General features: G+C 41.7%; 1 protein-coding gene across 1 annotated transcript in view; it reads left to right on the forward strand.

The window, feature by feature from the left end:
• Positions 1 to 22,883, forward strand: part of MAML1 (mastermind like transcriptional coactivator 1) — a 48,705-nt gene extending 25,822 nt beyond the window's left edge. The window contains exons 2-5 of the mRNA XM_027867201.1: positions 10,359 to 11,759; positions 13,756 to 14,019; positions 15,332 to 15,437; positions 18,707 to 22,883. Coding sequence (XP_027723002.1) covers positions 10,359 to 11,759; positions 13,756 to 14,019; positions 15,332 to 15,437; positions 18,707 to 19,683 — 2,748 coding nt within the window. The 3' untranslated portion in view covers positions 19,684 to 22,883. The remainder of the gene's footprint in view (positions 1 to 10,358; positions 11,760 to 13,755; positions 14,020 to 15,331; positions 15,438 to 18,706) is intronic.
• The last annotated feature ends 1,629 nt before the right edge of the window (positions 22,884 to 24,512 follow it).

The raw sequence follows: 24,512 nt of genomic DNA on the forward strand, positions 1-24,512 counted from the left end.
TCTTAGATACCAACTCCAGTGACTTGGAGAAACAATGGGATAGTAATATAGAGGGGTGGAGGGGCATAGGGATTCTGGCATAGGATGGCAGAATGTATGGGGTTGTAGATTTAGAGTAAGGAGACTGGGATCAAATCGTACCTCAAATACCTCACCTCAGAAATATCCCCTCAGCACGATCATGAGTAAGACACAAGCTCTCAGAACTTCAATTTTCATATCTGTAAAATAGGGCTAATATTTATTCTGCCTATGTCACGACATGGTTGTTGTTAAGTAAGCTTTCTGCAAACCTTAGAGTGATATATAAATGTGAGTAGTTGTTTTGGAGGGAAGTGAGGAGTAAGATTCAGGACTCTGAGAACAGAAGTTGACAATGACAAGTGACACTGGGTCATGGTTTTCTTTTCTCTCGCTGTTACCACTGGCAGACATTGCCTGTCTGCTGCAAATGGATGGAGAGTTTGGGATGAGATAAGATTGGCTTGGCCGTACTTGGGGCCACATCCATCTTGGTCTGGAGCTGCTATTGTCATTTGAAAAGTGTTCCATTGACAAGTCCTGCCTCTATATTAGTTGGGAGTAGAGTATAGGAAGGCAGAGAAATACGGATGCCAGCGTTTGAGTTGTAAAATCTTAGAAAGTTAAAAGTTCAGTGTCAAATCATTCAGAATCTTAATTCCAGGCATCTACTTAGATGATTTAGGCAGCAAGAAGCATACATAACCAGTACTACCCAATGCCTTCCTTGTTGGTGCACAGCCGTTAATCTCCTGTTGTCTTACCTGTAGTCTTTCTTGTATTGTGATGTGGGAGGTCTTGGTCCTCGTGCCTTACCACCCTTCATCCTCTTTCCCCCACCCCCATCCCCAGTACTGATGCTAGCTTGTCTTAGAGCAAAAAGTTTAGACTCCCCTACCTTGTCTACAATAGACACTCTGTAAGTGTTTGTTCGAAAGATGGCACTTAAGGTTCAATAAATACTTATTTTAATTTGTATTCTAGAGATCTCTGGGGGTGCTGAGAAAATGGTTTGGATGGAAGGGAGTGGATGAGCATTCCTATTAGGAAGTAGATGTTGCTTTGGAACTTTCCAAAGCCTATCTAAATCTATTTGCATGTGGTTATTGAGGGAGTGGTGTCTTATAATGGTTAGGGCAAAGAAGGATCCTGTTTCTAATCTGAGCCTAGCAGCTGACTCATTATGTTACTTCAGGCAAGTTCCTTAGGTTTCAGTCATCTCTTGGAAAATGGAATACACAGCTACCAACTTGCTGACAGTCAGCAAGGTTTATTAAACCAGGTTTTCTTAGGCAAATGTCTCTAAAAAGAGAAGGGGAAGAGAAAGAACTTCAAAATAAAAAAGGCTTAGAAGTAAGAAGATATGTTCTTGTATTTCTTTGTAATCAATCAAATTAGTGAGGTTTTGCCTGCCCCTGGAATTCTTAGACAGTGAGTTGAAAAAAGTTCCAGGTTTTCACTTCCCTTGGAAGGTGGTTATATTCAAAAACTTGGCCCTTCTGTCTCCTCCCCACTAGGTGGCAGTAGCAAACAAGAGAACCCAAGTTTGAAATAAGGCAACTCCATGTTCAGAAACAGAGTGTACCTTAGTCTTCTGGAATTGGATATCAGAATATCAGGATAGTCCAATCTGTACTTGAACAAAAATCTCCTCTGTAACATACCTGACAAATGCTCACCTGGCCTGTGCTAAAAGACCTCTATTGAGGAGATAGTTGCACTTTTGGCTAGGTCTAATTGTGTGACCCTAGGCAAGACACTTAAACTTGTTTGCCTCAGTTCCTTATCTGTAAAATGGGCTGGAGAAGGATATGGCAAATCATTCCAGTATCTTTGCCAAGAAAACCCCAAGTGGGGTCACACAGAGTTGGACACAACAGAAACAACTCAACAATAAAAATTCTAAGTAGATAATTCTAATTTCTGGGCAGCTAATTGGTGCAGTGGATTGAGTACCAGGCCTGGAGTCAAGAAAACTCATCTTCTTGAATTCAGATCTAGCCTCAGACACTAGCTAGCTTTGTGATCCTGAGCAAGTCACTTTGCCCTGTTTGCCTCAGTTTCCTCATCTGTAAAATGATCTGGAGAAGGAGATGGCAAACCACTTCAGATCTTTGCCAGGAAAACCCCCAGATGGGGTCATGAAGAGTCAGACACTACTGAAAAACCACTGAACAACAAATAGCTCTAATTATTAGGAGTTTTTTGCTTACCTCAAACCTAAAATTATGTTATCCTCTTTGTAACTTCTACCCTTTGGATAGGAGGCATCTAGCAGAGCAAATCTTACCCATCTTCCAGGAGGCAGTCCTTCTAAGTCTTTCCTAGGTTATACATCTCTATTTCCTTCAGCTGATAAATTCTCAAGACATGATCTCAGGGCAACTTACCATCCTGGTTCCACAAACAAGCTCTTGGCTCCATCTCTCAGCTCTGGGCATTCTCTGGCTATCCCTTAAAGTCCCAACTAAAATCCCACTTTCTACAGGAGGCTTTCCCCAATCCCTCTTAATTCCAGTGCACTCCCTCTTTTAATCCTTTCCTATTTATCCTGTATATAGTTTGCTTAGTATGTATTTGTTTGTATGTTGTTTCCCCTCAGTGCCAGTCATGTCCAACTCTTTGTGACCCTGTGGAGCCTAGCATATCAGTATTATCCATGGCTTTTCTTGGCAAAGAGACTGGAGTGGTTTGCCATTTCCTTCTCTAGTGGATTAAGGCAAACAGTTACATTAAGTGATTTGCCCAGGGTCACACAGCAGGAAAGTGTCTAAGATTGAATTTGAACTCAGGTCTTCATGACTCTAGGCCCAGCACTCTATCCACTGAGCTGCCCACCTGGCACGTAGTAGGTGCTTAATAAATGTTTGTTGACTGAATAAATGAATGGTTACCCTCCTCAGGACATTCTTAAGTTCTGTCAACATTCTTACAAAACTGTGGCACCCAGAATTGAACACAGTACTCCTAATGTAATCTGACCCCAGAGTATTATAAGGCTTTCACTTCCCTGATTTAGGCATACATGTATCATATCCCTCAATTCAGCTTAAGATTACCTTAGGTATTTGAAATAATCAACAGAATGAGGGCTCTAGAACTAAGGCAGATCAAGAAAGTCTTCCTCTAGAAAGTGAAATTTTAGCTAAGACTTGAAGGAAGCCAGGAGGTGGAGATAGGCAGTGAAAATCCTGGTCAGGAGGTAGAGTGTCTTGTACCAGGAAAAGCAAGGAGGCCAGTGCCACTGGATCAAAGAGTGGGGTAGTGTAAGATGCAAGAAGATTGGAAAAATGAGGGGGGGGGGAGGCTTTGAACACCAAACAGTTTGGTCCTGGAGGTGATAGGGAGCCATTAGAATTTATTGAATAGAGGAGTGATAGGCAACAGAGTGGGGCCAATAGAGAGGGCAGTCTACTGGAGAAGACAGGGTAGAATGGGATCACTTGTGCATATAGAAATATTTGCTTTTCCCAGGAGAAAGGTCACTTCATCATGTGAGGGAGGGTGAAGGAGAAGATAACCTGGATAATGTGAAATGGGGAGAGGAAAAGAGAGTTGTCAGTAAATGACCTCAATTTTTCCAATAAAATATAAGCTGAAGTTTTCAGCTAAGGTTGGGGGGAAGGAAAGCCATGGGAGGTTTAAGGAGGGAAGAAAAGGTTTGGAAGAGCTGCTGTGGTGAGTGGGATGGTGTGCTGATTAGGGAGGTGTAAAAGGATTGCCTCGCAGCACCGACAGCCCTCTGGAGTGTACCGAACCATAAATTTGTGGTGGACCTAGTCAGGACAGTTTTATGATTTGGATTTTGTGATTGTGATTTTCTCCACTTTTGTTCAACAGTGTAGGAATGAGGGGATTGTGGCAGTGATCCAAGGCTGAGACTTTCTTTTTCAAGGCAAGTTCATTATAAGATAAGGAAGCAAGACACTCAAAAGAAGAATGAGTTCACCAGAAGGTCAGGATGGGGAAAAGGATGACGAAGAATAAGCCTTTATTAAGCACCTACTATGTGCCAGATACTGTTCTAAACACTTTAAAAATATTACCTCATTCAATCCTTGCAGAAGCCCTATGAGGTATTGAGGGAAGTGAGTGTAGCTAGTTCAGGGGTCATGTGCATGATAGGGACAAAGAACAGGATTTGGAGTTGCAGTGGAATGACAAGAGACTGTGGTCAGAATCTCAGAGTTCATAAACATGGAAGTGTGGTGTCCTTGTACCTGACAATAAGATCAAGGGTATGACTTCTTTGTGTGTGATTGAGGTGGGGTGGAGGAATATCGGTGTGTATGTGAAAGTCCTCCAGTATGAGGACTGGAGTTGTGGAAGAAAGAAAAACTAAGTGAGCCAAACAGACCTCCTTGAGCAGAGAGAGAGAGTATCCTAGAGATCAGTAGACAATAGTTACCAGAATTTTGAGTCATCCACTGTGACACTAGACTTTGCAGAGAAGAATATGAAATAATAAGGTGCTAGATCCAGGCAAACAAGTTTGAATTTTACTTGGTATTTTATTTCTTAGTCCAGATACGTGATTTCATAAGGGCAGGAAAATCTCTCTACCAGTGCAGATTGACTGCTATTTTGTAACATAGAGTCTTTGAGTGACTGAAGTAAGGAAACAAGCAGAAATTGACTTTTTGAAAGTTAGGAAACCTGCAGTCATTTTTTAGTTGTTTGTAATATCTTTTCAAAAATATTTTATTTTTTCCAATTACATATTAAAAACAATTTTTAACATTCGTATTTTTTAATTTTGAGTTTTGAATTCTCTCCCCCCTTGCCTTCCCTATCTTCTCCTTGAGAAGGCAAACAATTTGATATAGGTTATACGTGTGCAATCGTAAAAAACACATTTCCATATTAGTCATGTTATGAAAAAAAACAAACACAGACTAAACCCCTCATCCCCCCCTACACACACATACACAAAAGTGAAAAAATAGTCTGCTTCAGTCTGCATTCGGATTCCATCAGTTCTTTCTCTGGAGGTGGATAGCATTTTTTCATTATAAGTCTTTTGGAATCGTATTGGATCATTATATTGCTGAGAATAGCTAAATCATTCACAGTTGATCATCATACAATATTGCTGTTACTGTGTACAATGTTCTCCTGGTTCTGCTCATTTCACTTTGTATCAGTTCATGTAAGTCCAGGTTTTTCTAAGAACATGACACTCATCATTTCTTACAGCACAATAATATTCCATCACAATCATATATCACCACTTGTTCAGCCATTCCCCAATTGATGGGCATCCCCCTCAGTTTCCAATTTGGTGCCACCACAAAAAAGAGGTGCTATACATATTTATGTACATATATAGGTCCTTTTCCTTTTTCTTTAATCTCTTTAGAGTTCAGATCTAGTAGTGGTATTGCTGGATCAAAGGGTGTGCCCTTTGGGCATAATTCTAGATTGCTCTCCAGAATAGTTGGATCACTTCACAACTCCACCAACGGTGTATGTGTCCCTATTTTTCTACATCCCCTCCAATGTTTGTCATTTTCCTTTTCTGTCATATTAGCTAATCGTGGTACCTCAGAGTTGTTTTAATTTGCATTTCTCTAATCAGTAGTGATTTAAAGCACTTTTTAATTTGGCTATAGATAGCTTTGATTTCTTCATCTGAAAACTGCTTTTTCATATCCTTTGACCATTTGTCAATTGGGGAATGACTTGTATTCTTATAAATTTGACTCAGTTCCCTGTGTATTTAAGAAATAAGGCCCTTATCAGAAAAACTTGCTGTAAAAATTTTTCAGTTATGATTACTGTGTATTTCCCTCCACCTCTGTTTTTCCTCTTGTTTATCCTACTTGTTTTCTCTCCTTTCACCCTGTCCATTCTCAAAAGCATTTTGCTTCTGACTACCATTTCCCCCAATCCACCCTCCCTTCTGTCAGCCCTCCCCAATCTCTTTTCCCTCCTACTTTCCTGTAGTGTAAGATAGATTTCTTTACCCAACTGAATCCCTCTTTGAGCCAGTTCCAATGAGAATAAGGTTCAAATGCTCCCCTCACTTCTTCCATCTTCCCCTCCACTGTAAAAGCTCTTTTGTGCTGCTTTTATGTGAGATAATTTATCCATTTTACCTCTCCCTCCCCCCTTCTTCCAGTGCATTCCTCTTTCTCACCTCTTAATTTTATTTTTTTAGATATCATCCCATCACATTCAACTCACACCTGTTTCTTCTGTCTATGTACACTCTTTCTCACTTCCTAATGAGAAAATTCTTAGGAATAGTTAGAAGTATCATCTTCCCATGTAGGAATATAAGTAGTTTAACCTTTGTTGTTCAATCATTTTTCAGTCATTCTAACTCTTCATGACCCTATTAGGCAGGGATACTGGAGTGGTTTGCCATTTCCTTCTCCACATTTGACCGATGAGGAAACTCAAGCAAACAGGGTTAAATGGCTTGCCAGAGTCACACAGCTACTTAGGGTCTGAGGCTGGATTTGAACCCAGCTCTTTCTGACTCCCAGACTGGCACTCTGTCCGCTGGGCCACCTAGCTGCTTATTAAATCCCTTATGATATCTCTTTCCTGTTTACCTTCTTATGCTTCTCTTGACTCTTGTATTTGAAAGTCAGATTTTCTATTCAGCTCTGGTCTTTTCATCAGGAATACTTGAAAGTCTTCTATTTCATAGAATATAATTTTCCCCTCTGAAAGATTATACTCAGTTTTGCTGGGAAAGTGATGCTTAGTTGTTGTAATCCTAGCTCCTTTGCCCTCCAGAATATCATATTCTAAGCCCTCCGATCCTTTAGTGTAGAAATCTTATGTTAGCCTATGGCTCCATGAGTTATCCTGATTGTGTTTCCATGATTCTTGAATTAGTTCTTTTTGACTGCTTGCAATATTTTTTCCTTAACCTGGGAGCTCTGGAATTTGTGTATAATACTCCTGGGAGTTTTGTTTTTTGGGATCTCTTTCTGGAGATGATTGGTGGATTCTTTTCATTTGTATTTTACCCTCTGGTTCTAGAATATCAGGGAAGTTTTCCTTGATAATTTCTTAAAACATGATTTCTAGACTCTTTTTTTTTTTTTTTTAAATCATGACTTCCAGGTAGTCCAGTAATTCCTAATGTATCTCTCTTCCATCTGTTTTCCAGGTCATTTGTTTCTCCAGTGAGATATTCCGTGTTTTCTTCAATTTTTTTCTCCTTTTGATTTTGTTTGATTGTTTTTTGATGTCTCATGGAGTCATTAGCTTTTACTTGTCCAATTCTGATTTTTAAGGAATTACTTTCTTCAGTGAACTTTTGTACTTCGTTTTCCTTTTGGCCAATTCTCCTTTTTAAGGAGTTTTCTTAAGTGAATTTTTGTACCTCTTTTTCCATGTGGCCAATTCTATTTTATAAAGAGCTTTTCTCTTTAGTAAATTTTTGTGTATCTTTTTTACCATTCGACCTATTCTGGTTTGGTTTTTTGGGGGGGGATCTTTTTTTTTGACTAGACAATGGGGTTAAGTGACTTGCCCAGGGTCGTGCAGCCTATTCTGTTTTTTAAGGTGTTAATTTCTTCAGTATGTTTTTTTTTTTGTGCCTCCTTTACCAAGCTGTTGACTCTTCTTTCATTATTTTCTTGTATCACTCTCATTTCTTTCCCCAATTTTTGCTCTGCCTCTCATTTGGTTTTTTTAACCCTTTTTGAGCTCTTCCAGGAATTCTTTTTAAGGAGTGAGGGGAGAAACCTGAGACCAATTCACATTTTTCTTTGAGGCTTTGCATGTAGCTGTTTTGACTTTGTTGTCTTCTTGAGTTTGTGTTTTGAACTTCCCTGTTACCACACTAACTTGCTATGGTCAGGTTCTTTTTTTTGTTGTTTGCGCATTTTTCCAGCCTATTTCTTGACCTTTAACTTTATGTTAAAGTTGGGCTGTGCTCCTGGGGTGGAGGAAGCACTGTTCCCAAGCTTCAGATATTTTGTGCAACTGTATTCAGAGCTAGTTCTGGGTGTCTGTAAGTTTTCTGTTCTTCCAAAGTGGCATGATCTAAGGAGAGATGTGGTTATTACTTTCTTGGCTTGTGCTCTGGACTGTGAGTGACCACAAGCACCCTTTTCCTCTCTGGAACTGTGACTAGGATCCCCTCTCCCCTGAAGCCACAAGCTCTGGTGTGCTGGTGCTCCTCCTAGTCCTAGCACTGCATCTCAGATCCAAGTTTGGGCAGCGTAACAGAGCCCTGTACCCGGTGCCAGCAAAGGGTCCCCATCTGACCAGTTGTCTGACCACTTTACCATCTCTGGGCGTAGAGCTCCAGAAGTTAACCGATTCAGTCACCTCTAAGGCCTGCTGCTGGTTTGCTGGTACAACCAGCACTGGAGTGCACTCCACCCTTACCCCAGTGCAGCAGACATTTCCTGCTGACCTTCTATGTTGTCTTAGACTGGAAAATTGCTTCACCCCATCCTTTTATGAGTTCTGCTGCTCCAAAATTTGTTTTGAAGCATTATTTTAGTTATTTGGAGGGGAATTTGGGGGATCCCAGGCAAGTCCCTCCTTTCCCCTCCATTCTGGCTCTGCCCCCATTGTTTATAATATCTTTATGCAGAGGCTGGACTGGTTACCTTAAATAGTAAAAATATCAAGCAAATCAGTGTATAAGCTACTGGGTTTCACTGGATCCCACAGCCAGACTTGACGTCTAATTCCAGGCAACAGTACTGAAAGTTCCGTCAACCTGATGGATAAGAATTTATGTGTGGATCATCATAAACTATGGAAAACCAAATGAAAATCAGGGATGCCTAATAATGAATTTAACTTCCATCTTGTGGGTCTTTTTTGAAAGATTGCATAGTTCATATCATGAGGTACCATAATTTTATGCCTCTGATGTTACTTGTAATGGCATCTTGAACCTATTTGCTCTCCTTACTCATGGTATACTCCTTATTTTCCCAAACCAGAAGTTGAGTCAAGAGTCTATGAGAGAATGTTGATGTTGTAATTTTTTTTCTAGTTTTCTCTATATTTATAATTTTATCTCTCACATTTTAATAGGGATTTTCATTGGAGTTATACTTTTTCAAGATCTTTTGTATATGTTCTCTTAATCTTCATAGCAATCTTGTAAAGACAGGTTGATTATTATTAAGACAAGAATAATTATTTCCATTTTCAGTATATCTCTTTACCAATTTTTTCTCCCATTTCTTTTCCTGGGTTCCTGAACGCATGTTCAGACAGTACCTCTGACCATAATGCCTTCTCTCCCTGTGGAAATTCGGCTTCAAAGTTGAGCTGATGTTCAACCTTTCATGAAGCCTTCCCTAGTCACTCCAGCCTACATAGATCTCTTACTCCTCAGGATTCCATCCTAGTTAGTACTTAGCTTACACCAGAACTCACTTATGTGGCATTTAACCTGAACTTGTTAAATGAAGCCCATAGCTTCATATGGCATAACTGAGTCAGGAGGTGTTAAGGGCAGATTAACTGGCCCATGACCGTGTATGTACTTCATCACAGAGGAAGAAATATATCTATCCCACTTCCATAAAAGGCTGAAGCTTCAGGGAGATTGTTTGAGTCAAATAAATAGTTAAACAATACTCACTGTATCTTGCCACTTGATCTGATAGTGACTTCACCCTTGAATTTCTATTTCTATATCTGGCTTCCTGCTTCCTTATAAATCCCTTGGATTTAGGTGACATTGAACTTCATCCTGGGCTATTCATTGGTCTATGCTCTCTTGAACCCTTATTCAGACCTCTCTACTCCTCTCTTTCCTCAAGTGGGAATTGCCCTAATTTGGGTGGGATAGCTCTCCCTCCACCTAGATAATAGGAGCTCCATAAATAATTATTGTGAATTTTGTAGAGAACAACTAATTGGGGAAACAGCACGTCTACTCAGGAAGCAGTTGAGTACACTACAAGACGATGTGACTAAGTGTTATATCTTGGGGGCAGATGTGATATTTCAAAGGAAAGAAAGATCCTGATGGACTGAGGGTTTCTTGCGGAGGGGGGGGGGGGGAGGATCATTTAAAGGAAGAGATACAGGATGTGAGGTAGACCATGAAAGATGGCGATAGGATTTGAACTAGAGAAGGAGAATGAGTATAGCTTGGGGGAAAGGGGTTAGTGAGAGCCTCAGCCAAAAGGGAAGAAATGGGATTAGGGCAGTGCAAAAATATAAATTTTGTTAGTATGAAACTTAGAATCAGCACCTGGCAAGATAATAATTTATATTAATACTGATCTTCATTAATGGAGAAAAAAAATGTATTAGCTTTGCTGAATTACTAACAAAATGAGGAGAGACTTAGGATAAGATGTTAAATATGTAACTCAATTACGTAAAATCTCTTTCAGCAACTTCATGAATCGGTGAAGAGGAATCGGGATAGTGCTGGCTCCCCTCAGAATGGAGATCAACAGAATGGCTATGGAGAAATGTTTTCTGTGCACAAGAAACCACGCCATGAAGATACTCTTGGGGTTAGCGTCTCTTCTAATGGGATGCCTCCATTGTCCCCGATGCATCAGCTTGACAAGTCATCTGGAGGAGATGCCTTGCAGCCCAATGGAAAACATTCACTGGGACTAGATGCCATCAACAAAAAATGTCTCCCAGATCCTAACCTACATTCTAATGGCAGCAGTAATGCAAATGATTCATTTCAAATAAGTTTGAATAAAGAACTGAAACAAGAGCCCGTAGATGACCTTCCTTGTATGATCTCTGGAACAGGCGGTTCTATGTCTCAAAACAACTTAATGCCTGACCTAAACCTTAATGAGCAGGAGTGGAAGGAGCTCATTGATGAACTTAATAGATCAGTGCCTGATGAAGACATGAAGGATCTATTTAATGAAGATTTTGAGGAGAAAAAGGATACGGAGACTTCAAGTTCAACTACACAAACCCCATTGCCACAAGACATCAATATTAAGACTGAATTTTCGCCAGCAACCTTTGAGCAGGAACAGTTAGGATCTCCACAAGTAAGATCCACGTCTTCAGGGCAGACCTTTATTGGGTCATCGTCTGTAGCTGTGAGTACGGCCTCTCCAGTTATAGGTGGCTCTCAGACTGGGTTCCAGGCTTCTGGTCAGCCAGGGGCTGAAAATCCCAACCAGACCATGATGCAGGCATCAAACCAGTCTCAGAATGTACAGAGGCCTCTAGCCAACGTATTATTATCTGGTCAGGGCTCTGGAGGGAGCAAAGAAATGTCCTCCGCCCACCAGCTTCAACAGATAGCTGCCAAGCAAAAGAGAGATCAAATGCTTCAAAACCAACAGCAAACTCAACAAGTTCACCAGCCTGGGCAGATGACCAGCTGGCCACCGTCTGGTCCTTCTCATAGTCCATTAGCTGTCCCCTACTCTGTGGAGAACCCAACTAGCCCTTCTGTTTACCAGCAAGATTTCAACAACCAGAAACTCATGATGTCTAGCATGACCAATAAGAGTTCTCCTAGAACTGGAGGTAATTACCTCCCGCCTAGCCACGTAGGCCTGCTGACTCACCAGCCAAACACCTTGAACCAGAACTCTGTGGCTGGCCAAGCAGCTATGCTTGATTATGGCAATACCAAACCTCTTTCCCATTACAAAGCTGATTGTGGACAAGTATCTGGCCAGAATAAAGCACCCATGTTAGCTTATCTGCCACAGCAGCTGCCTCATATGAATGAAGAGCAGAACACATTGTATATGTTGAAGAAGCCTGGAAATATTCCCTACAGACCACTGGTTCCCCATAGCCAGGTAAACAGATTGGGATTGTGCTTCCTCCGTAGTAGGATCGACTGTGAAAGTGAATAGTGGGAAAGGGAGGGCTTCCCAGGAAGCTGGGCAGAAAAGGAAGGGAGCAGCCGCTGCTAGTTTGTTAAATACAGAAAGTGTGTCCGAGTTGAGGAATATCCAACCTATGATTAATTAGGGAGTGATGCCCTAACTTTTAAAAATGCAGCTTCCTAGTATATTTAAAATATGATTAAGCTTGCCCAAGATGGCCATGCCCATTTCAGAAACATAACTGTTGTGTCATGTCATTGGTGTTTCACACGCTGTGTGGTTTCAGCTTCAGTAATGTGGCTCTTGCTAACTTGCCTTCTTCATTGCTTCAGTCTATCCGAGTGTTTCTGTATCTCTGGGCAGACAATCCCTGATTTTTTAGTAAACAAACAATTTCACCTTTTCACTACCTGAGGAGCCTTCCTTAGGCACACGTGAAATGTGCTTGTTTGTACCATCCCTGCCTGTCCTAGTTTAGCAGGCCCTGTGGCCTAGGGAAGAGAGAAGCAAGCATAATGGAATGTTCACATTCATTTTTAACTGACTTATGTATTATTTACCTTTCTATTCACTGGTTTTAAATTTTAAATTCTCTTTTTCTAGTATACCTTAACCTAAGCATAAGATTCTAAGAAACAAAGAATGTAATATTATTCAACATATAGACACTCTTCATGGAGTATTTTGTACGAAAATAAAATTAATATAATAGTTAGGTTAATGAAATTAATAGCCTGGACTCATTTGGACAATTGAAGCTCAATGGAGAGAGCTCTGGGCTGAGATTCTAGGCAGGAAGCCCCACGTTCAAATCTATCCTGAGATACTACTCTGGGTGAGTCACTTACCCTGTCTTTGCTTCAGTTTCCCTAACAATAAAATGAGAATAATAACAGCATCTCCCTAGCAGTGTCATAAGGATTGAGGATCAAATGAGATAATATTTGTAAAAAGCATTTAGTATAGTGCCTAGCACATAGTAGGCACTGCGTAAATGCCGGTTCCTTTCCCCTTCTCCCTTAAAAAGCAAACAGACTAGGATAGTTGACATTTTAAAAGTTGAACTTCCCCATTAGACCTCACCTGCCACATTGTTTTGCATCTCTCAGGTGCATTTCTCACTAATTTGTAAACCTTATGAATGCAGGGACTGTATCGTATCCAAACCTTCTATCTCCACAGTGTTCTATACATAGTAGGCATTTAATAGATGTCTTTTGAATGAAGGCTTTTTGTAGTTTGTTCTAGTTATTTGTGGAACCCTGTTCATCTTGAATCAAGGATTTGTTTTGTTTTTGTTTTTGTTTTTAACAAATCCATTAACTTGGGTCCTGCTTTCATGACTGTTAGGAAAGTAAATTATTCTCTCACACCACAGGTATGTTTCTTAGCTTTATTTTTTTAAAAGCCTAATCATCTGAGTCTAATGAATAGAATCTGATCTGAGATTAAACCCAACAGAGATTACTTCAGATTAATCCATGGATTTGGGGTTACTTCAGAAGTTTTTGTTGTGTTTTTAATAGCAAAGCCGCACTGATAAAAACTAAGATGAAAACCAGGGTCTGTACAAAACTTCTAAATGGTAGCTTAAAAGCTAGAATTTTTCTGGTCGCCTTCAGCATTCATTTCATTTGTAGTTCAAGATGTTACAGGAAATTCCCATTAAATAATCCATGCAAATCCACTACCAAAGTGGCACTTTTATTGACTTACTTATGGTCAGCCTATTGAAAACTTTGTGTGTAGTATCTGCTACATAGAAGTGTCAGATGTACAGACAAATGCTTAATAACTTTGTTTTTAGAAAGCAGCCTTTAAGATCAATCATTCTGTAACTTGGGAACCAAGCCTTCCTTCACAGTCCCAAGGGTGCTTGTGTTTGATTGAAGGTCATCTGTTTTGAACAGAAGTTCTTGATTCTGTAGTATCCCTGACTAACTTGTAAGCGACATCTGTTTGGCAGGACCAGAACCCGTCTAATGTTCCTCGCGTCCCAGTATCTGTGCCAGCATCGAGTGTTGGCACCCAGCCACCAGCTGTATCCCTGGCAAGCTCCCACGGCACGGCTGCCTATCTCAGCACCCAACAACAGGCAGCGGCAATGAAGCAGCACCAGCTGTTGCTCGACCAGCAGAAGCAGAGGGAACAGCAGCAGAAGCAGCTGCAGCAGCAGCAGCAGCAGCATTTCCTGATAGGGCAGAGACAGCAGCAGCTTCTGGCTGAGCAGGTGAGTCAGAGGGACTGCACTAGAACTCTCTGATTGAGGTCCCCCAGATTCACTTATGTTCATCGTTCTCCGTGTGTCCGGTGGACTCGGGCAGCTCTGTATGTCTGAGATCACTGCGTTTTCTATTTAAAGCTGCCGGAGTCAAATCTGTCATTTCCTTAACTGAATTTCCTGCCCTTATTCTCTAGGCCCATCACGTGGACTCTTTATGGAATGAGTGGCTTGTATTGTGTTATACACAACCAACCACTTGTGCAGGGGATTTTTTGTAGGTCTTTTACAGTTTTGTAAGTCCCAGACACTCTGAATGGAGTAAAAATTGGGCACTTGAACCTGAGGGTCGGTGTCCTCCCAACCCCACTGTCTTGATGGTCCCTGTGGTCACCCACTACTCTCAGGCTGTGTAAATGGGCATTTTTCAAGGGTCCTTGTATATCACTAAGATATTTCAGTGGAACTAAGTGTCCTTGTTTTAGAAGAGTTCGACTTTTCTAATTATTCAGTCAAAAAGCATTTGTTAGTAGCACTGTGCTAGGGGGGAAAGTACAAAAAATGAAACAGTCCTTAGGTGGGGAGCCAGAAGTACATATCACAAATGCAAAGTGAATAAATAGAAACATATGCCAGGTAATTAAATACAAGGTAGTTTGAGAGGGAGGGCACTAGCAGTTGGGCAGGATCAGGAAAGGTTTTACGTAGAAAGAAGATAGTATTCGAGCTGTGTCTTAAGGGGAGAGAGGGACCTTATGAGGAGAAAGGAATGAGAGAGTGAATCCCAAGGATGAAGGGGGGCCATTGCAAAGAGACAAGAGATAGAGGGTTGAGTGTAAGGAACAGAGAGAAGGCCAGTTGGACTGAACCAAAGAGTTCTGAATGTCTGATGATATCTGATGAGGCAAGAAAGATAGTTTGGGATCGGGCTGTAGAGAACTTTAAAAGCTAAACGAAGGAGTTTATGTTTTAACCCAGAAGCAATAGGTAGTCTATGGGATTGATTAAATACCATTATCACATAATCCTGTAGCAGTGATTTAGGAACCTATGCGTACTGCAGCAATTCCCAACTTGGGTTTTCCAAAGTTTTAACTGGTATATGCACTGCTGCCTGGCCTGTGGCTTTCTGCTGCCCAAATATGCCTTCCATTCCACTTTTAAAAGGAAGTTACTGCCTACAGCCAACATAAAAGTGAAGGGAATAGATCTTTGTCATATCACCAAAGTGGCCCAGAGCTTCTAGTCTGGAAGAACCCAGGGTTGTTCAATTTTTGCTTGTTTTTTCCCTGACTGATTCTGTTCATTGTTGTTTTTCTAGGAGAAGCAGCGTCAGGAACAGCAGTTTCAAAGACACCTGACCCGGCCACCACCTCAGTACCAAGAGCAAAACCAGACTACGTACCAGCAGGTTGGACAATTTACAGGTAAAAAGAGACTTAATATTGTTAACAAAAACATGTTGTGTGATGGGTATAGTAGAAGCTAGAATTCTCTGGATAGGTTCATTTCTTCATAAGATCATAAATCTAGAGCTGGCAGAAACCTCAAAAGGCTATATTTACAGATGAGGAAATTGAGGCCCATGGATGTTAAGTAACACCTGACCAAAATCACATAGATAGTAAGCATCAGATGTGGAATTTGCACCCAGATTCCAGGTTGTATCATGATACAGTGGAAAGAGCACTGACCAGAGCTCCTTGGTCCAAATCTCACCATTGATACTCACGATTTATATGACCCTGAGTAAATTACTTAATCTCTGTAAGCCTCAGTTTCCTCATCTGTAAAATGAGACAGTTGGACTAGATGACTTCTGAGGTACATTCTGGCTCTCGCCCTATAATCTTGGGGTCCTCTGATGCCAGAGCCAGCACTTTTCCCTCTATTGAGACTTTTGTGGATTTCCTAGGGCACCACTCTGATCATTTCACGTTACAGAAAAAGCTTTCAGCGGCTCCCCAGTGCTGACTAGACAGAGTATAGACTTCTTGGCATGCAGGGTCATCCACAGTCTGGCTCCAGCCTGTCTTTCTAAGCTTGTTTTATGCTATTCCTTTACATTTACTCATTCTAAACAACACAGCCTTCCCAACATGCTGCGTTCTCCTCCTGCTCTCCCTGCTTTGCATACGCCTGGAAAACAATGTCTACCTTCCCCGTACCTTTATTTTCCATTTTCTAAAGTCCCTCCCTTCCTCCCTTCAAGGTTCTATTCATGTCCCATCTCTGTAAAGCCTTCCCTGATAAGCACGCCCTATGAAAGTCATGGCCTCATCTCATATTCTTCATTCTACTTTTCTTGTCCTTTCCTTACTGTTTATTTTACTTTCCCTATCTTAGTGCAATACTTGTTTTTATTGGATTATAATCTCCTTGAGAAAAGAACCTGTGTTGTGTCTTTGTAACTCTAGTACCTTGCGTGTAGTAGTTACTTAATAAATGTTAATTATTATTGAATTTCTAATCCCTAACAATATTGCCTATATAAAGTTTATAATTCCAGAAATTGTGCTTTCAATGTAACTAGTATTTTAAGGAGGCTACTATAATAAAAACAAGCGGGGGAGGGAGGGGAAATATATATATCTGTACACATACACACACACATATACTTTTTTTTAAATTTCTGGGCCTTTTCTATGAACCCTTTCTTGCTGGAGTATAGTACCTTCCTGGTAGCCAGAATATAGCTCTGGGCCTGAGGAACTTGCTTCTACAACTACGTGCTAATAACTGGTTCTGTTTCTGTTACCAAGATAAGAAGAGACTTAGGAAAGTTTGTTCCCCAACATATTTTACTTCACATCCTTTCTCTCTGTTTAGTCATCCTTGAAAAGGCAGCTTCTTACGTGAAAAATGTTGTTAATAATGAAATTGTTGACAGGCAAGTGGAAGGTAGAATTTCTCTAGTCTTAATTGTTATTTAATTGTTGGTGTTCCTCACACACTACATTCCCTCTCCTCCCTCTTTGCACAGGCTGTCCCCGTGCCTGGGACATCCCTCCTTCCTACATCCGGCCTCTTAGAATAGAGCTTTCCTCAAAGCTTAGCTCACACTCCATGTGCTTTATGAAGTCTTTCCTGATCTGACCTCCTCCAGCTGCTGATGCCACTCCCTGAAAATTATACTAAATTTACTTTTTATATACTTATGTACATGTAGAATGTGTCGCCCTGTGGAATGTAAGCTCCTTGAAGGCAGGGATGTATCCCTCAGTAGCTAGCAGTGTCTGGCACCTAGCAGAGTTGGTAATTATTTGTTGACCATTTGATGGCTTCTCATCTCAACAGAGGTGTGATTTACATTGTCAATAGTGAACTTGTTCAGCTTTACAATATGGATAGCAGTTTATATTGATATTTGTCATATTTTCCCTACTTCCCTCTATGTGCGTTTTGATAACTTCTAGAGAAATTGGCCTTGTCTGTTTTACTACAGAGCTCCATTGGGGGCATTTGTGTGGTCAGCTCTTAATGATACTAATGGTAAATATGAACATCGTAAACTGCAAATGATTATGAAGCCTCAATTGAGGGTATATCTTCTTCTTAAACTTTTATTAAAGCTTTTCTCATAGATGCCAAACAATAAAGTTTAGTTTTATCTTCTCTCTGTCAGTCAGTAAAGGTTTATTAAGTTCCTACTGTGTGCCAAGTATTATGCTAAGCCCTGAGGATACAAACCCAAATACATACAGTCCCTTCCCTCAAAGAATGTACAATCATATATACATACACACACACATTTATTTGTTTGTTTATCTATCCACTTATTTATTGCCCAATAGGAACTCATAATCTAATGAGGAAAGACAGCACACAAAAGGAAGCTGAGAATGGGAAAGGGGGGAAGGGACCCCACATGGTGGAGAAGTTCAGAAACATCCAAACACAAGTGTGGCTTCTGGGAAATGACTGTGCTGAAATTTCTCCTTTTGGAGAGGCCTCAGACCCCTGGTCTTGCCTTCCTGTCAGGAACAGAGGGTACTGATGGGATATGAGTGCCAGGCAGATTCAGTCTTTCTTTATTTTGAATAATATTTTTTTTCCAATTACATGTAAAAACCATTTTTAACATTCTTTTTTTTTTTTTTAATTCTGAGTTCACATTCAATCTTCCTGTCTCCCTCCCTTCACCCCTCCCTGATTCGGCAAGCAATTTGATATAGATTATACATGTGCAATTATGCAAAACATTTCCATGTGAGTATCAGGCAGATTCAGTCCTGCAGGATAATGAGATTTCTCAATGATGAGTTTCCTGGGGAAGGAAGGCATGATGGGAAGGTCCAGAGAAGTCCAGAAGCAGCATAGCTGGTGGAAAATTTTGGAAATTTGGTCTGACTTTGATTTAGGTGTTGGGGAGAGGAGAAAGAGACACAAATGATTTGTAAAATCAGTCCCCAAAGAATCATGAGATTATTTCCATCATCTGGAATGTTTTCTCTGGATTTGGCCTCTGTCCTCTGGGAAGCCCTCCTGACTGCCCCCTCCACAAGGACCATTCTCTTCCTGCTTTAAATGCCTTGGGGTCCTTGACATCTGTACAAGGTGTCTGGCCTGCATAGGCTGCCTTGTGTTATTTTATCTTCTTTCCCCAACTACATAAAGAGTTCAGAGAGACCGTATGTTAGACACTCAATAAATGATTGAAAGAGTGATGAAGAAAATCATCAATTTTGTCTTTCAGGGTCATCAGCTGCCATGGCTGGAGTGAGTAGCTTGGGTCCATCCAACTCCGGTAGTCCCCGGATGTTTCCTCAGATTCAAATTGGGCCTGGACATGGTTCTGTTTCCTCCATTCCTTCAAACCCAAGCCAGCAGGAACGAAGTGTGGCTCAGTATACTGGTACACAGAGCCTTCAGAGAGGAAGCCTGTACAGTGTGGCACCTGGCATGACTCAGATGGTCCCCCAGCACACGCCTCAGGCCTCCAATGGGCATGCCCATATGCCACGGCAGCCCAGTGTTGGCCAAAGCAGCACAGTTTCTGCTAGCTATGGTCAGAATGCCCTGGGGAACGCGGGGCTTCCTCCACAGCACAGTAAAGGGGCCCTGAATCCCACTTTATCTAAGCCCTCGTTGCCCAGAGTGCCAGCTGCTGTGGGAGCCCAAAATCCATCATGGCAGCACCAAGGCGTGCCCAGCATGAACAGTCAGCCACAGGGGAGCAGCAGTGGGAGCCCTTTTCCTGCCACCTCCACTTTCCACATGCAGCAGCCCCACCTGAAGATGACCAGCCAGCAGTTCCCCCAGGGAGGGCCTCAGGTGAACCTCGGCACCAGCCGGCCAATGACATCCATCAGCTCTGCTGTGTCAGGGCAGATGATGTCATCCATGAGCACACAGCAGCGGACGAGTGCACCTGCCCAGCAGCAGGTAGCCTCTCAGCAAGTCCTGCCCGGGATGAGCTCGGCCGTCCCAGACCTGACTGCATTCAGCCAAAATCCAAACCAGCAGCTGGCAAATCGAGCCAGTCTGCATTGTGGTCAGGGCTACCAGGTGAGGACAGCAAATCAGGAGCTCCCTTTTACCTATAGCGCTCTGCCAGGCAACAGTGGCTTACAGAATATAACCGGTGACACAGATCTGATAGACTCCCTGCTGAAAAATAGGACTTCAGAAGAGTGGATCAATGACCTGGATGAGTTGTTAGGAACACATTAACATGGAGTTCAGGGCAGCCTGGTTTTCCTACGACCTACATTTTAGTTCTTAACATCAAGAACTATTGGACCAAAAACCTGTGGCATTGAGGAGCTTGGAAAATATATTGGAAATGGCCAGGAAATGGACCCCTGTTGCTTCCCACTGAGCTGGAACGCCCTGTTCTGATGGCACCTGCAGTCCGCATCTCATGGAGACACTGCATGTGAGGCAGGGTTGCACACTGAGACAGGTGGGGCGCATTGCAGTGGGCATATTCTGTTAGTGATATCATATGGTGGGTAGAGAAACAGAAGGCTTTTAAATGTACATTTATATTGAAAAGACCAAAAATGTAGAATCGGACTGGAGAAAAAAATCAGTGCCATTTTGTTGACTAAACCCAATTTCCCCTCCATTTTCCATATTTTTAGATGCTTTATTTGTTTTGTTTTGTTTTTAATGGTTTTGTGGCCAGATTTTATGCAATTTGTTTCATAAAGATGATAAAACACATTTTGTCAAATGCTCGGTTAAGTCAGCTGTGATATTAGCAAATCCGGAGACCTGTCATTCTACCATTAATGGCAAACCTTTATTTTTGTTTTTAAAAGGGAGTGGGATGAGGTTGCATGTAAGAGAAAACCAGCATTTTACCTTAATCCACCACCATCCCCAAATCCACCGCTTTTCTGGCTAAGAATGGTGTGTTTGAGTACCTGAGGGTAGGCAGTTTCTGCTCTTTGTGGAGACGAAAAGGAAGGATTAACATCAACCTGTTGGTCGGTGGCTGTTGGACTTCCTTCAAGGCTGCCAGCTTCAGTAGTTAGATGTTGTTGCCAATAACTAACCACTCTTGAAGGACGTTGAGCCCGACTCTCACTTGTTTAAAGAGAGACTTTCTTTTGAGAGAGAGAAAAGGTTTTTTGTTTTGTTTTTGTTATTGTTGCTGTTGTTTTTGAAGGCTTACCCCGCCCCAGTCCATTGCCACCACCCTCCTAAAAAGGAGCTCCCGAAGCTCTGGGGTGGATGCTGTGGTTAGGTCCAAATCTTGTGACCGACTCTGGGACCCAGCCCGGAAGGGAGGGAGGCAGGAAACTCTTCACCTAGTGTAGTGAAAGCAAAGCAAAGCCCGAATAACGGCTGTCTGTGCTATGGAAGTTGATTTTTGGTTTGTTTTTTTACTCTTCTCTTGTCTTCAAAAGTCTCCCTTTAAACACTTCTTGGCTGGAGTGACTGAGGACCTACCTGTCCCCAAGAAAATCTAAATTCCTTTGCAACAAATGCTGCCTACATAAGTTGCATGAGCATAGCAGAAATCACTAAAGTGATCTGTGAGGGTTTGGTTCATTCGGGGTAAAAGAAACAGTGATGGTATTGGGTGTTTGGGATTTCTGAGTTCTCATGTGTTAGCAAAACCTCCCTCCTTTAATCCCTTTGAAAATGTTTTTAATTGAACATATAATCATTTTAGATTTCCCAAGACCTTTCAACTTTCACCCCCTAAAAGTAAAAAATCTTTTGGAGAAGTATTCAGATTGGAATAAAAACTCCTGGAAATGCCCTGGCCCAACTACCCACCTTGGAATAGAGGAGGGATGCCTCCCAGAGATGTGGGACTAGAGAAGAATACAAAGAGAGGCTGGTTTGGGAGCTGTTGGGAGAGGTGGGGGAAGGAATGGCACAGACGTGATAATACAATTGTATTTTATTGCTGTATCTACAGTTCCTTTTATCAGACAACTTGCACTTTAAAAAAAAACCTGCTTTTTAACACTAATATTTTCTTTAACCCTTTCTATATATGCATATGAATTTTTCTTTTGAGTCCCACAAACATGCATCAGGTAGATTTCTGTGACTTTAGGTCCTGTTTGACAGATTTTTGGTTGTTGCCTGATGGCACTATACTTGTAAAATGAAGGTGAACGCCCACCTCCCACCACATCCAGCTGTTAGCAGCAGACTTTACCAATCGCTCCGTGTGCCCATATTCGTTGGCTTAGAAAACAACAGTGGAGTGTTGGTTATAAAATAAGGAGCCAGGGAAGGTGGCATTTATAAAGGTCATCCTAAGTTTAAGCCTAATCTTTGTTTCTCTGGGCTCTCAGCATTTTTTATTTTTAACTCTAATAGATGTGGTTGATGGTCACATTCAGAGGAAAACTTTCATATAAAAACATCTCCATCACTTTCCAGGACAGGGTTTAGAAGAAAAGATTGTAGCATGTAAATGTGGTGGAAATGGTTTCACACCAGCAGTGCCTTTGTCATTAGGGATGCTTGGGACCTCAGAAATTCAGCAATAGCCATGACCCTTCATAGGGTAATATTCACCTTTTCCCTTTGAAATGCCCTAAGTGGGGAAGGAGTTGGAAGGCACAGGTCCTTCCTGCTTTTCAGTTCCCCTTGAATTCTTCAGAAAGTATATTTGGCGCTCAAAATGCCAAATCAGCCAGAGCAGCCAGGCAGCTGCCCCCCAGTTTGTTATTTCCATAAACTGAAAGGCTAGATTAGCTGCTTTGGCCCCCTTACTACCAAAAATAGAGCAGTCCATGTCTGTGACTGTCACTCGCATTGAGCGGTGCTGAACAGCTTGTGCCCTCTCTCCTTCCACCAAAGGGCCCCTGTCTGGGGGCGCGGTGCTGCTGTTCAGCCAGCTCTTTGCCCTCGGTTCTTAGACATGTAGCTGTTTAAATATGCAGTCGGGCTTCCCGTTTGCTGCAGCTTTATAGCAATAAGATGCAACTCCTGGGACCCCCAGGGAACTGCCCATGGCTTTATTTATGAACTCTCGTCAGGAGCAGGTAGGAAGAGGTGACATCCTTACCTGCCAGAAACCAAGACTCAAATAAAACGGTGCTTAGACTTTTGTTATACACATTTCCTTTGTGTAAATAAATGTTTACAGTTTTATATTGAAGATGGAATAAGAGTTAGATCTTTTGACTGTATATTTTTTACTTTTTATAGATTTTAAAACTGTATAATTCTTTATATATGTGGGGGGAGGGAGGTGGGGAGTACGGTAAGTTTTATGCCTGTAAATGGAGAACAGTCGAAATCAATGCTAACCTTTTATGCCCTGTTTTTGTATAAAGATCCTGTTAATCCCCCGATTCTTCCACTTCACTTAACTCTGGCACACACCAAAAAGAGAACCTTCACTTTCCTGTTTTATCATTATATGAAATAATAAAAGTATTTTACTAGTATGAAAACTGGCTGTGCGATTTGCTTGAACATGCACCCTCACTCCTGGAGTGGCATTGGCAGTGTCTGGCCTACTGTGGCTATGTCTACACTGAGTTGGGTTTTTCCATTATGTTTCATTGTATGACCTCTAATGTAAAGCTTCCAGTCAAAATGAGGGTGCCTAAAAGTGAATCTAGAAAGCATTTTGTATTTGCAGAAGGCTTGCTGATCATTTCACATGCTCCCCTCATGCTAAGTTCATGATGGAGGTTAATCTTACAGAAAAGAATGCAAGCTATATTTGTCTCAACTGCAGTATCTGAGTTAGAAGAGAAGACTCATGGCGGGTTGGGAGAGACAAGATAACAGGCTTCAAGCATGTGAAGGGCGGTTTGGTCCCAGAGAGTAAAAACTAGGTCCTGCCTTGGGGGAAGTCAGAGAGGCCCAGGCTTGATGCCATTGCAAAGTGAGATGCACTGCCTCAGGACATTGCAGTCTCCTCCTGATGATCTTCCAGCAGAGGCTGAAAAACCATGGAGCTCCTTGACTGTAGTGCCTTCCTTCCAACCCTGGAATTCTAGGAGACCTTAGAAGGCAGCTGGTCCAGTCCCCAGCTGGTACATGAATCTCTCTAGCAAATTCTGCTTTGGGTATCTATTTCCTATAGGGCATAGGAGCCCTTTTCATTTTTCTCTACACGGACAAATCTCTCCCTATACAGATGCTGCCAATTGCATCTTACTTAGTTCTCTAGGGCCAAGCAGAACAAGTTTAATTCTTCTATGTCAGCCTTGCAAAAATGTGAGGACTATGTGGTGTCTATGCCTTCTCCAAGTTCTTTCAGTTTCGTCTTCATGGAAAGGGCCCGGTGAGGCAGTCCTCCACCTCCACCACCACCCTCCAGCATAATGTCCTTCCTGAAATGCACTCAGCACTGCCCACGGCCCTCCAGCTGCCCCTGTGCCCTGGACATTGTGCTTCCTTTAATACACCTTCAGATCTGGGCAGTCACATCACACTCTTGACCATGTTAAGCTTGCAGTTCAATATGGCCTCCCAGATATATCTTATGTGAACTGATAGAAAGTTAGATCTACTCCACCCCCCCACACACACACACCCCCATCATATATTTTTACAATTGATTTTTTTTTTTTGCATCCTACTGTAGGAATTTAGGCAATGTGGTAAAATGAAAGAATGCAGGTCTTGAGTCAGACCAGACCTGGACTTGAATGCTGCCTCCATTGCTTACTAGCCATGTCTTTTCAGTCATGTCTGACTCTTTGTGATCCCATTTGGGGTTTTCATGGCAAAGTTGGCAAAATAGTTTGCCATTTCCTTCTCCAACTCATTTTACAGATGAGGAAACTGAGGCAAACAGGGCTAAGTGACTTGTCCAGGGTCACATAGCTAGCAAGTATCTGAGGCCAGATTTGAACTTAGGAAAATGAGTCTTCTTGACTTCAGGCTCAGCATTGTATCCCCTGTGCTGATTAGCTGCCCTATGATCACTTAATCCCTCTGAGCCTGTTTCTTCATCTGCAAAATAGGATAATATCTGTAGTAACCAAACCAAAAGAGTTGCTGGGATAATCAAATGAGATAAGATATTAAAGCTTGTTTTATCTATCTATCTATCTAAAGTTTATTTA

This window comes from Vombatus ursinus, unplaced genomic scaffold (genome assembly GCF_900497805.2).
Source record: "Vombatus ursinus unplaced genomic scaffold, bare-nosed wombat genome assembly UNPS02014785.1, whole genome shotgun sequence".
NCBI classification, from domain to species: Eukaryota; Metazoa; Chordata; class Mammalia; order Diprotodontia; family Vombatidae; genus Vombatus; species Vombatus ursinus.